The sequence below is a fragment of the Martes martes genome, assembly GCF_963455335.1.
Source record: "Martes martes genome assembly, chromosome: 18".
NCBI lineage: Eukaryota > Metazoa > Chordata > Mammalia > Carnivora > Mustelidae > Martes > Martes martes.
The window spans coordinates 37,488,067-37,502,202 of NC_137906.1; the positions used below are offsets into that span (position 1 = coordinate 37,488,067).

The following is a 14,136-nucleotide window of genomic DNA, read 5'->3' on the forward strand; positions in this document are numbered from 1 at the left end:
TGTTAGAAGAAACTACCTCCCAAAATTTTAAAGAAAGAAAATCTTATATCTATATCTATCTATCTATATCTATATCTATCTATCTATATAGAAAACTAAGGGTAAACATGATGAAGGGATGGAATATGACAGTAAAGATGAAAATTTTAAAAGATTCTAAAAATGGAATTGATAAGAAGTTGGCTGAAAAAAGAAAAAAAAAAGGAAAGAATGTGATCAGGCTGGAGACTAGAGCAAAGCCATGTGCTAGATTTAGGGTACATTTTGTTGTATTGTGTCCCAAATTTTTAAGGAAGAAAAAACCCTATATGTATACAAAAAATAATGTTAAATACAATGAAGGGATAAAATATGACTTTAACAATGAAAATAAAAAAGATTTTTAAAAAGGTATTGATAAGATAAAATAGTTTTTAAAAAGTTAAAATAGGAAAGAGGAAATTTTTTTAAAAATAGATTAAGAAAAAATAAAATTTAAAAATAAAATTTAAAAAATTTAACCTTGAGGGACGCCTGGTTGGCTCAGTTGGTTGGGCCGCTGCCTTCGGCTCAGGTCATGATCCCAGGGTTCTGGGATCAAGTCCCACATCGTACTCCTTGCTCAGCAGGAAGCCTGCTTCTCTCGGTGCTTCTGCCTGCCTCTCTGCTTGCTTGTGTGTACTCTCTCTCTGACAAATAAATAAGTAAAATCTTAAAAAAAAAAAAATTTAACCTTGAGAGACTAAAGGATCATTGAAAGAAAGCCATGAAGTTTGTATGTTGCTATCCCCTATCTCTGGAGTTCCGTAGCTCTCACTGATCAGTGAACTTGGTCTTGGCTGGATGGTCTTGCTAATCTTCTGGAGGAGGAGCCCGTGGGAGTGATTCTCAGATGTCTTTGCCCGAGGCGGAATTGCACCGCCCTTGCCAGCTACCAGGCTAAGTCATCTGCTGGGTTCCCTCTCGGGAGCTTTTGTTCCCTGAACACTTTCCGTAGAGCTCCGGAGGCCGGGAATGAGGATGGCGGCCGCCCAGTCTCTGGCGGGGAGGAGCTGAGAGCTCAGGGTCCCGCTCCTCCGACTGGCCTCGGAGAAAACCCGTCAGTCCCTCCCGTCTCCCTGGTCTCTGGCCGCGCTCCGAGCTCACCCGGCCTGTGACGGAGCGTTTCTCTCTCGCGCGCGCGGCCCCCTTTGGAGTCTCCAAACCCACCAGAGTCGTGCAGCGCGCTCCTGCGCCGCTTCTCCCAGAGGAGGAAGGAGGGGGTCTCTCCGGAGCTGCCACTAGTGGGGTCCCTGCTCGAAGAGCAGTGGCCCGACTGTGCCACGGATCATGGTTTGCGGTAACCCCGAGCCTAGAGCCCACCCCTCCGTCTCTTCAGCCGGCTTCCCCGCTGCATACCTGGGAGCGCTGCCGCACTCAGGCACCCCTGGTGTTTTTTGTGTCCCCGTGGGTCCCGAGACCACACTCTCCCCTCAAGGGCCCCACCCCCCGCCTAGCCTCTGGAGCGACGTCCCTCCGTGGAGCCAACTTCTGAAAGCTCCAGTTTTGTGCTCCGCTGCTCTCTCCCTTGCCGGGAGCCGGCCCCTGCCCCTGCGGTTTATCTTCCGGTAGCTCCGGGTTCCCTTCTCCGCACGTGCTGCCTTCTGGAAAGGGGTCGATTTTGCGTTCCTGGGATTGCCGCTCTTCTCTTCTATTCCTGTTGAGTTTGTAGATGTTCAGAATGGTTTCACAGCTGTCTCCGTGAACTCCTCGGACCTGATATTTCAGTCTCCTCCTCCCCGGCCATCTTGCTCCTCTGAGCATCTTTTCATATATTTACCAGCCATTTGCGCTTCTTTGCTGCAGATAATTATTCTTTGAAGTAATTCCACGTACACGGACTAGACACCCTTACGTCCTAGCATAGGGTCAAGAATAGGTGGACAAGAGCCCAAACCTGTAAAATACATAACCTCTGCTTCTGAGGTTAGAATTTTATGTTTATTTATTTTAAAATTTTTTATTTAAATTCAGTTAGGCAACATATAGTACATCATTAGTGTCATATGTAACGTTCAGTGATTTATCAGTTGTATTTAACACCCAGTGCTCCTCACATCTCCTGTGACCTAGTATGTACGTAATTTTTATTTTTTTATTTTTATTTTTTTCGTAATTTTTATGTTAAGATTTATTTATTTTAAGAGAGAGACCATGGGTGGGAGGGGTAGAGGGAGAAAATCTCAAGTAGATTTCACTGAGCATAGAGCCCTGAGATTATGACCTGAGCCTATATCAAGAGTCATATGCTTAACCAATTGAGCCTCCCCAGGTGCCCCTAGGATTTGATTTTAATGTAGAACTAGAAGTCACGAGAGACATTTACATAATTTTTAAAGTGGAGAACATACTGGAAAATTAGATTTTATTTTTTCTTAGGTTGTTTTTTTTTTAAGATTTTATTTATTTATTTGACAGAGATTATAAGTAGGCAGAGAGGCAGGCAGAGAGAGAGGAGGAAGCAGGCTCCCTGCTGAGCAGAGAGCCCGATGCGGGGCTCGATCCCAGGACCCTGGGATCATGCCCTGAGCTGAAGGCAGAGGCTTTAACCCACTGAGCCACCCAGGCGCCCCGGAAAATCAGATTTTAGATAATTTATCTACCATGCAGATTGTGCCCTCATTTGGTACCTTTACTCTCCAGCTGGGAATGATTGTGTGTTGTGGGGAGCATGTACTTAGGGGAAATAAATTATATTTGATTTCTTTCAGAAATTTTTAAAATTTTAAAATTCTGAAATGATTTCAGACTTAAATGTCAAAATAATACAAAGAATTTGCATACTTTCACCTGATTGCCCAAATAATATTTCATGTCATTTTCTCTATTAGTCTCTTTATATACATAGTTTTTTGGGGACCATTGGATAATATGTTGGTGGCATAATGTAATGCCCTTTTCCTCCTAAATACTTTATTTAGTACTTATTTCCTAAATACGGTTTTGTCTTCATGATCACATACAGTGATCAAATTCAGGAAATTAACTGTGAGATCTCCCCTATTACTAATCAGGAGAAGAAGGTGTTGGGCAGTTTGCCATGATTGCTTTGGGGGGTGGGGCGGGTGGCGTGGGGCTGGCAGGCCACATTCTCCCAGTGCTGGGGAGGCCGTGTGGCTACCCCTGCACAGATTCTCCTCTGCTCCTCTTCTCCTGCAGATTTCCTCCTCTCAGTCAGGGTTAGACTTGAGGGAGCCCGAGGCCCGGGCCCACCAGTCTCCCGAGCTGGGCCTCCAGAGCCAGGCCCCATCCCTGGAGACCGACAGTTGCCAGCGGCTGGGCTCCCCGTGCTCGGCACGGGCGGGAGAGGGCTGGGAGCTGCCTCCCTTGCAGCCCGTTCCCTTCCTCCTGGCGGGGCCAGGCCCTGGCAGCTCATGGAAACTGGATGATCTGGGCGTGATTAGGCCTCTTAGTGGGGAGCTGAGCTGATGGCCCGGCCTCCATGTGACACGTGTGCCTGCCATCCTCTTGGGCCACCATTTCCAAAGCTTTGATTATGCTCTCCTTCAGAATGCGTTTTGATCATGTATGTCTCTAGGAATATGTATGTACATCATAAAATAGGAAGGAAACCCCCCAAAATGTAAAGGATAAACAGAAATTCTAGGATTTTCTTCCTTCACTTCGGAGACCTTATTCTTGGTTCTATTTTCTTCCTCATTTACTCCCTAAGGAACATTATTACTGCTTTTTTCCCCCTTTAACGGTAATCTGAGGTTGAAGACTTCTGGGCTTAAAACATAATAGTTAAAACCCTACAGTAAAGATGGTGTTGTTTGTTCTGCTTGAAACCTTTGGGTACTATCAACTGAAGCTAGAAATCTGCCCCCCCGCTGCCCCCTGCCCGGTGTTACCGAGCTCTAACTGCGGACATCCCTGTTGGAGGGTACGTGGCGCACTGCAGCGGGTTGTGAAGTGTTGACCATATTACTTTGGTGAGTGTCTGTCGTCTCATGTAGACACAGACGGAGGTCGTTTCCCTGTGATGAGAACTCGGGATTTACTCTCCAAACAACTTCCATAATTATCGTGTGGCCACGCTCGCTGCAGTCATCGTGTTGTATCTTACAGCTGGAAGTTTGTGCCTTTTGACTGCTTTCAGTTTCCCCTTCCAGACCCCTCTAAAAGTGACCTTTGAAGGCTGAAGGTTTCAGAGCTGATTTCTAACCAGAGCTCTTCAAAATGGGGAATTATAGAAAGTAGAACTCAGTTAAGGTCTTGCAAAGATGCAGTTTTTTTCCTACTAGAGCACACGTGATAATCACCTTCTATCCTAGCCTCCGCCAAGACTGTCAGTTGATCATAGGTTTCCAAATAGGGGAAAAGTGTGCCTAGGTAAATGTTTATTATACAGTGATCTGTATCTGCTATAAAAGAATCAGAAAGTACAGTGAAGCCACAAGAAAGCCAGAACTACTCCTAATCCCATCACCTAGAGACAGCACAGTTAACACCTTGTCGGGTATCCGCCTGGGTTTTTTTTTTTAAAGATTTTTATTTATTTATTTGACAGACAGAGATCACAAGTAGGCAGAGAGGCAGGCAGAGAGAGAGGAGAAAGCAGGCCCTCCACGGAGCAGAGAGCCCGATGCGGGGCTCGATCCCAGGACCCTGGGTTCATGACCCGAGCCGAAGGCAGAGGCTTTAACCCACTGAGCCACCCAGGCGCCCCTCTGCCTGGGTTTTTAACGGATATTTTAAGTCTGAGTGGAGTCCCGTTATACAGAATGTTTTGTGTGATGCTTTCTTTCCTCTTAATGATGTCCTGTGCACCCCGTTCACATTAGTAAACGCCCTTGGCTGGACCTGTCCCAGAGGAGGGGGTCGCGTTCCACTCTACAGATGTGGTCCGTCCTATTTCGCCAATTCCTGATTTTATGCTCTTCCTGATTCTCACCGTACTAAACGCTGCTGGGAAAATCCTAAACATTAGTGTATGTAGTGTTTACACTAGGTTAACTCTCTAGGAGCGGAACGGCTGGGTCAGTGGGTACGTGCACGTTTACGGTTTTCCGGTTTGCCCTCCAGAGCAGTGGGCTTCGGTGGTCCTGCCCTCAGACCCCACACTGCCTGGTTGAAGCTTCTAAAATGTTTATTGTCTTTTCCACTTTCAAAGTAAGTGTGCTCATTGTGAATTTAGAGAATACAGAAGATTAGGAAGATGGGGAAAATCCCCCATCCTACTGCTTAGAAATAATAGTTTGGGCACGCTTTCTTCTAGTGTTAGACACACTTTGTCTTGTTTTGCTGCTCTTGTAAGATCTGCACTGTTTTGTATCATGGTCTTTTTTTCGTATCTTTTATTTTTAAAATACTTTTTCCAGTTTTCCTGAGATACAGTCCGCATTTAACATTGTATAATTTTAAGGTGCACAACATGATTTGAATTTAGTATACATTATGAAATGAATACCGCAGTAAGTTTACTGAACATCTGTCACCTCTCATAGTTAGAAATTTTTTCCTTTTTAAACAGTGATTTAATAACTTCCTTGTGCCTTACCATGAACCTATAAAAGTGTATCAACTAGTAAGCTCTGAAGAATATTTAAAATATAAAACCTCTCTTAAATCCTCAGTAATAACAGTATTATGGGGAAATCCTCCTATAACTTACGAATGTGTACAGGCACACTTCATCTTCTCGTGCTTCACTTTATCACATTCACAGATACTGCATTTTTTTACAGATGGAAGGTTTGTGGAGACCTTGTGTTGAATAGGTCTGTGGGTGCCGTTTTCCCAACACCTTTCACTCACTTTGCGTCTCTGTGTCACATTTTGGTAATTCTTGCAATAGTTCAAACTTTTCCATTATTATCAATTTTTTAAAAAGATTTTATTTATTTGAGAAGGAGCAGAGAGAGTACCTGAGTTGGGGGGAGGGGCAGAGGAAGAGGAAGATACAGAAGCAGGCTCCCTGCTGAGCAGAGAGCCCAACCCAGCTCAATTGCTGGGATCCCGGGATCATGACCCGAGCTAAGGCAGGCCCTTAACCCACTGAGCCACCCAGGACCCCTGTTGTCATACTTGTTATGGTGATCTGTGATCAGTGATTATGACTTACTGAGAAGTCAGATGATAGCATTTTTTAGCAGTAAAGTTTATCTTCAAGTACGCGCTACGTTGAAATGGGGCTTGAACTCGTGACCCTGAGTTCATGCTCTGCTGAATGAGCCATCCAGGTGCCCCCATAGAGTATTTTATTTCTTTAAGATATACTCATTGTTTTTTCAGTTGTAATGCTGTGGCACACTTAATAAACCACGGTATAGTGTAATATAACTATATGCACTGGGAGACCAAAGAACTTCATTTTTCATTTGCCTGTGTTACTGTTGCAGGGGGTCTGGAGCTCAACCTGCAGTATCCCAGGCCTGTCCAGGGCATGTTGTTTTCATGATTTAAAAACACATGTGAAGGGGCACCTGGGTGGCTCAGTGGGTTAAGCCTCTGCCTTCAGCTCGGGTCATGATCTCAGGGTTCTGGGATCGAGCCCCACATCGGGCTCTCTGTTCAGCGGGGAGCCTGCTTCCCCCTCTCTCTGCCTGTCTCTCTGTCTACTTGTGATCTCTGTCTAATAAATAAATAAAATCTTTAAAATATGAATAAAATAAAATCTTTGAGATGCAGCAAAAGTGGTCCTAAGAGGGAAGTTTATGTGAGTAAAACAGCACAGACTTATTTCCACGGCGGTCGGAGAAGCCTGCCTCAGTCTCTCTGACCCGGTGCTTGATCGTATCGGTCCGCCTTAAGTAACCATTCATGCATTAGTAGGTGCGGTAGTTTCCTGTGGCTGCTTTTAACAATTTACCGTAAAGTTGGTGGGCTTAAAACACTCAAATTTATTTTCCCACAGTTCTGGATGCGAGAAGACCAGAACCAAGGCACCAGCAGGGCCACACTCCCTCGAGAGGCTTTGGGAGGAATATGTGCATTTGGCTTCTGCTATTTCTTGGCTTGTAGACGCATCACTCCAGCCTCTGCTTCTGTCTTTTCATTCTGTTCCCCCCATATGTCCACGTCATCTGCTGTCCCTCAAAAGACACTTTATACCTCATGTGTCATAAAGACATACGGTCCTTTCAAAAACTTGGTTATACCAGTTACTTGTAAGCACCAGCATTTATGGCAATGACGTGGCGGCCTCGCCCCCAGTTACGGTCTCCGGGTTCTCTACCGAACACCTGTGTCACTGAAGCAGTCTCTGTTCTTTGGGGTTATTTCCTCAGGAGAGAATCAGAAGTGGAATTACTGTGCGGAAGATGCTAAGTACAGTTTCGGGCTTTGGATAAAAATGACCGGACTCTTCTTAGAAGGGTGCTGCTCTCGCTGTGGTCAGGATGTTGAAAGGCTGCTTCTCTCGTGTGGAGACGTGAGGCGGGCGGGCCTCCCCAGGTGCGAAGGGTGAAGGCTGGGCTGTGGCCCTAGCGGGCTGCAGCGCGCCCTTCCCCGCCTGGAGCCCGGACCACCTCTCCCTCGAGGATCTGCCTGCGGGGCAGGGGGGGCGGAGAGCTGTGCAGCCACCAGATGGCTGGATTGCCACCACCAGGGCCCCCTCCGGCGCCCCCACCTCGTCCTAAAGGACAGTGAAGGCCCTCATAGGCCTTCCTCTGGCGCAGACGGGGGGCCGCCAAGGGCCCGGGTGCCGACCTTTCCTGCGGTGAGCAGCCCGCGCACGTCTTAGGTGGGGTCCAGAGCCCGCACGTAGGGAAGGAGAGTGCTTTGCAGGGGAGGGTCCTAGGTCCTGAACTTCTGTGAACTTTCACAGGGCGTGAGAGTGGACACAAGAGACCACAGTGGGGCCACAGCCCGGATGCTGGCCAAGCAGTACGGACACATGAAGATCGTGGGGCTGATAGACGCTCACTCGCCTGCTCTGCCCAAGAACGTCTATCGGAGCCCAGGTACGTGCTGCGGCGCCGCCGGGTCCCCTGCTGAGTTCTGCTGGGAGAGGACACCCCTGCCAGCGCCCACCCGCCCCTGAGATTTGGCTCCCGCAGCCTTGCCGAGACACCCTGCCTCCCCCGTGACTCCACTGTGCCGTGGAGGCGGAGGCGTGCCGGTCTGATAGGAGAGGCCCGGTAGCGCGGAGTGGCGCCAGGCCGCGGGTGCCCAGCGTGCGGGCGGCGCTCCGGGAGGCGCCGACACCCGCTGTTCCTTGACTTGGCTTGTGCTGCTCATCACCACACGAGGTATTTTAACTTTGTACAGTCAGATTCATCAGTCTTTTATTGCTTTTCGATTTGGGCCAGTCACAGAAGATCTTTCCATTTCCTGGTTGTCCAAGAATTCGCTCGTTTTTTTCCGGTTCTTACCTGGTTTCGTTTTTGACGTTTAGCTCTCGGACCCTGTGTGCTTTCTTGTCATGCGTGGCGCGAGTGTGGTGTTCTGATGGCTTCCCCGTTGTCCTGGCTTCATTCAACTGTGTAACAGTCCCGTCTCTGACCTCGTGATCCGAGAGGCTTTGTCATGGACTGAGTTTCCGTCTGTGCCCAGGTCTGCTTCTGGGCTTGCTTTGCTGTTCTCCGGGTCTGTCCACACACCAGACCCACACGGCTGACCCCTCGCAGCTTTTTGTAGAACATTGGACTGTCTCTGGCCGGCCAGTCCCCCTACAGCTTTCCCTTTCCAGTGTTCCCTAGTACCGCTCGTGTATTTTTCTGTGTCAACTTGAACATCAACTTGTCTAGCTGCTTAGGAACGGCGTGTTGTTGAGACTGGGGCAGATTTGCAAATCAACGACCCGTTTATGATTCTGAGCCGTCCTCTGTAACAGCAAGGGATGTCTTTAGTTCAAGTGTACTTTTTTGTCTATAGGAGGGTTAAAAATTTTCCTCCTAGACATTGTGCGTGTAACTTTTCTTCTTCCTAAGTGTCTTTCTTTGTTGCTGTTTTAAATGGGGTTTCACTGCCTTCTCATCCTCCGCCTGCCTGTTGTCTGTGAGTACGAAGGCTGTTGGCGTCTGCGTGCCAGTTGCATATTCTGTTCTGCTGAATTCTGTCATGGCTTGAATTTATTGATTTTCCAGGCTTTTCCAGGTATGCTGCCATACAGTCTGCCCACAGAGATAGATTCACTGCTTCTTTCTGATTTGTGTACCTCTGATTTCTTTCATTTAGTTGCATGGGCCAGGATTCTCTTAAGTGGTTGAATGTGTGGGAACAGTGGGAATTCACCTGGTCCTGACCTTAGCGGAAATGCCACCGTAGGTGAGATGCTGGCTTGGAGGGTAAGGTGTGCGTGTATTCTCTCGTGTTAAGAAAGTATCTGACGTTTTCTGTATTCCTGTTTTTTACAGGAATAAGTGTAGAATTTTGTCAAAGGCTGTTTCAGCATCTATGAAGAAGATTGTTAATTTTCTCTTTAGATCTACTAGTAGAGTATATCAGTGAATTTCCTAATAATGAACCAAGCTTACATTGTTCGTTTAAATCCCACGTGGTATATTATTTTCTTAATGTGATGTTGGATTATTTGCCAGTATTTTACTTCGTGTTTCTGTATGGCTATTCAGTTATAAATGATACTGGTTTGTGATTCTGTTTTATCGGGTGTAGGCATCAGTATACCTCATACAGAGAATTTGAGTTTTCCTTCCTTTTTTGTGCTCCGGAACGATTTATGCAGCATAGGTGCCCTGTGGTTTTTGAAGGTTTGGCAGGAATCTCTGTGAAACCATCTGGATCTGGTCTTTCTTTGTGGTAAGTTTTTCTGTTTCTTATGTAGAAATTGGTCTGCTTAAGCCTTCTCACTTCCCAGGGACCAGGTTTGGTAAACTGCATTTTCCTAGGAAATCCCTTCTTCTGGGATTTCAAACTTCAGCTCGTATAGAGGTCTGCAAAACCATTCTCGTCTCCTAAAAAGTTCCAGTGGTTATTTTCCTGTGTCATTTCTGTTTTACCTGCCTCCTGACTCAATCCTTTCTCTCCTCTTTCTTGTTCAGTCTTTGGTGGTTTTCTTACTTTCCTGCAGTACTGCTTTTCCACTCAAATAAAATATTTTTTAAAGAGAGATTTATTTATTTGACAGAGAGACAGCAAGGAGGTAACACAAGCAGGAGGAATGGGAGAGCAGGCTCCCACTGAGCAGGGAGCCCAATGTGGGGTTGATCCCAGAACCCTGGGATCATGACCTGAGCCAAAGGCTTAACGAATGAGCCACCCAGGCACCCCTCCACTCAAATTTCTTCTGCTTTGGGCACCTCGTGACTAAGATTTTATTTTTTTTAATAGATTTTATTCATTTATTTGACAGATCACAAGTAGGCAGAGAGGCAAGTAGAGAGCTGGGGCGGGGGGCACAGGAAGCAGGCTCCCTGCTGAGCAGAGCGCCTGATGCGGGGCTCGATCTCAGGACTCTGAGATCATGACCTGAGCTGAAGGCAGAGGCTTAACCCACTGAGCCACCCAGGCACCCCGAGTCTTCATTTTAAAAATCTGACCTTTCTTTTGCCTTTTTTTTTTTTTTTTTTAAAGATTCTGTTTTTAAGTCCTCTCTGAGCCCAACACAGGGCTCGAACTCACAACCCTGAGGTCAGGAGTCGCCCACTCCACTGACTGAGCCAGCCAGGTGCCCAGTTGGCCTTCGTTTTCTACCTCTTTCCTGAGTTCCAGCTCCCTTTCTCACCGTCGTGAGTGCGTGTCTGTCTCTTTTTGTTCTCCGCTGTGGATTTCTGAATCAGGACGCTTTTTCCACTCTTCCGTGCTTGTTTAAGATGTGCCCACGCGGGGTATCACGCTCGCTTTCTTCTCCCTCCTCGGTGGTGGTGGTTCGCAGGGAGGCGGGTCCTCACTCCCTGCGGTGTTTGGTCCCCGGTTCCTGTGTCCTCCCTGGAGATGGCTGGAGGGGGACACGGTGAGGCCAAGCCTGATGTGTCTGTCCTTGATATGGTTTTGTCTCGCCTGATCCTGGAGGTCCCCCGCTTGCTTTTCCGGTTCGCTGCTCGGTTTCCACGAGGGTCTGCCGGGAGTGGGGCTGTTCCGCCCCGTGTCCCACGCGCATCTTCAGGTTGCTGCTCTGGGGTTGTGCTTCCCTCTGCCGGGACGCTTTTTCTGCCACAGAATGGACTTTTTCCGGGGGCAACACTGGCACGTCTTTTCCCTCGTCTCGCTTCGAGTGTGGCTTTACTCTAGACCTGCCTGCTCTTCTCGGAGACAGGACGTGTGTGAGCAGGAGTCTCTCTTCGCGTCTCCACGGGAGCGCCGGTGGTGCGCTCTGTCGCCCCACTTCTGGGGCAGCGGTGGGATTCGTGCGGCTGTGTCTGTTGTCCTCACTCACTCGTCAGGTGCGAGAGGGTGCGCTGGGAGGTTCGGATTCGCGGAGCCGCCTTTGCCTTAGTTACCCCTTTTACTCTTGACGAGTCCGCCGTCTTCTGCCCGGGCGGGAGCACAGTTTCCTCCCGGCGGCGTAGATCCTGGAGCGCGTGGGAGCGAGCTGGGTGGGGAGGGGAGGGTCACCGGCCTGGCGTCACTGGCCACGTTTGGAACCTGCCTCAGTAACGCCCTCACTCGCCAGGTGGTCACTGACCTGGGCTGTCACGCCAGTGCGCCGCTCCCCCGCCGCGGCCTGGCTCCCTTCCTGCCTCGGGATCGCCGGTGGTGGGCGCCCGCTCACGGGGGGGCAGTGGATGAAGGGCTCCTTCGGCGTCTGAGCCCCAGTGTACCAGCCCGAGAGTGAGGGCTCACCAGATGCGAGCTTTACACAAATCTGGTCGTGAGTGCTCCCTTCCAGGTGTGATGAAATAAAGAAAACTGTGAAAAGCTCTAAGTGGTAGGCCAAGCCCTTCCGCTGTGATGGGCGGCATGTGGGGTGCTTCCCCGGCCCCGGCACGTGCCCCCGGTTTCCCAGGACGTGCAGGGGGAGAACGTGCAGTTGTTAGGAAGTCATGACTGATATCCTCTAGGTCTATGACCAGACAGATCTTTTTTTTTTTTTTTTTTTTTTTAAAGATTTTTATTTATTTATTTGACAGACAGAAATCACAAGTAGGCAGAGAAAGGAGGAAGCAGGCTCCCCGCTGAGCAGAGAGCCCGACACGGGGCTCGATCCCAGGACCCTGAGATCATGACCCGAGCCAAAGGCAGAGGCTTTAACCCACTGAGCCACCCAGGCGCCCCTATGACCAGACAGATCTTATTTACCATCTCAACTTGGAACGAAATTTAGTTCTGGTTTTTAAAAGTGCATACTTGTTATACAAAATTCTGGAATCCAGAGAGCAGAGTCAGAATTAAGACTCCCCCATCGTGACAGACTTTCTCAGTTGAGACTCCTGCTTAGCGAGCTTGCTTCCTCCCCAATTGCCCCGAGGCCCTCTGAACGGTGGACGGGCCCACTGTGGCACTGCTTTCTAGTGATGTCCTGGGAAACAGTTTTTTCTGCATTATGACGATTTTATTCCCACGTACTATGAGGATTACTAAATTCGTCCACCACTGAACAAAACGTCCTAATTCTGGTGTTTGACCTGCAGACAAATTTGAAGACCTAAGCTCTTCGGATGAATCCTGCCCCGTTCCCCAGAGACGGCCCTGTCGGAAGAAGGGCCTCAGCATCCATGAGGGGCCTCGAGCCTTGGCCAGGATCACAGCCATTGGACTTGGGGGCAAGATGCAGCAGCCTCGCCGTGGTGAGTGCTCCCACCTCCTGCTGGCTCCTCTGCGGTGCATCCTGAGAGGCCAGCTTGACGCGACCGAGCAGTTCTCGGCCCTCGGAATGTAGGCCCTGGGGGCTGCAGCTCACAGATCAGAACCGATTACAGGGATAGGAAGACACTGGTCACTGGCTAGCTTCTGGGTTCATCCTTTGATTTTCCTTTCCAGGGGTTACATTACAAATAGAACTTTCTCTCCAGCAGGGAAATACAGCGAAGCTGGGGTTTCCTTTATCATGCGGTAGGTCAGCTAGTGCAGAGAAAACGCTGAAGTCTGGACTCGCTGCCCTTCACCAGGGGAGCTGGCTGTGTTTCTGGGCAGGCTGTTTCTCCTCGCACTAGACTGGAGCGGTTTGGGGCGGTACACTTAGTGGGCTAGTAATGAGTTTTCTCTCCTTTGTCGGCAGCGCCTCATGGGGAGCGCAGCGCTCTTGGGGGCACAGGGGCGTTGACACTCGCTGCGGCCTGACCAAGTGATCAGTCTTAGGTGTGAGTTACATCTTCTTCGATGTCTGTCACCCAGCAGTAGCCAGGCCAGTCCTGCTGGTCTGACAAACTGGGTGGATGGGCCCATTTTGTGAGCAGGTGCCCCCAGGCTTAGAAACCGACTTTCCCAGTCACAGGAGACCTTGCTTCGGTCAAGAATATACAAGACTCCGTTGCCTCCCATGACCTTTAGCGCTGGGTTGAGAGCTCTAGGCCCACCTTTTCCCATCAGCCACAGAGGGGTGTGCTGACTGGGCCACTGGAGAAGCTGCCCCCAGCCGTGGTCAGGCCGCTGCAGGGTGGCCGCCTGCCTCCTCCCCCATGGCGCACGCTTGTGAGCACATAGCTCCGGTGTATTTGGCTGGGTGCTTCTGTAGTGCGGAGCCCATGCTGCCTGGCCCACCCGAGGTATGGCCGAAGCCCATTTATACACACCTTTTTATGCACCCAGAGGCAGAAAAACATTTATCTAAGAAAGATGCTCATTGTTCCTTAGTTGTGCTATTTCCTTACACCTTGTGATATTTAAATTCTCTGAATGTGCGTGTATTCTCTTTGCCAGTGATCAGAAAACATTCTCGTGCAGGCAGATGCGTCCAGAGGTCACGTAAACTTGGTGTTACTGCTGTCTGTCTTCAGCGGGGGGCCTCCGCCTCCCTGCTCGGCCGATCTCTTTGGCTGGGGCTGACTCACCCGACGAGCAGCGCCCCTAGATGTCTGTGTTGAAAAGTCGCAGGGAGCGTGAAGGCTGGTGTGTGTGAGATTTCGTTCCCAGCTGTGAGGAATACTTAGTGTCTGGTTTGCCTTCGGCTCAGGAACCTGTAAGCACAGCTCACTGTTTCCTGCTCTGTCCACTTGGAAAGGCAGCACAGGGGGTGATGGAGGGGGCGCCAGGTCGGATTGGGCCCGACCACGTGTCCTTGCCCTTGCCCGGACAGACTGGTCCCCAGGCCCCTGAGAGTCTCTCCTCACCTGC

General features: G+C 49.3%; 1 protein-coding gene across 3 annotated transcripts in view; it reads left to right on the plus strand.

The window, feature by feature from the left end:
- The window catches only part of ANKS3 (ankyrin repeat and sterile alpha motif domain containing 3), a 40,028-nt gene that overhangs the window by 19,024 nt on the left and 6,868 nt on the right, over positions 1 to 14,136 (plus strand). For all 3 annotated transcript variants that reach the window (XM_080829745.1, XM_080829744.1, XM_080829743.1), the window contains exons 6-7: positions 7,790 to 7,925; positions 12,495 to 12,650. In XM_080829745.1, the coding sequence (XP_080685871.1) occupies positions 7,790 to 7,925; positions 12,495 to 12,650 (292 nt within the window). The remainder of the gene's footprint in view (positions 1 to 7,789; positions 7,926 to 12,494; positions 12,651 to 14,136) is intronic.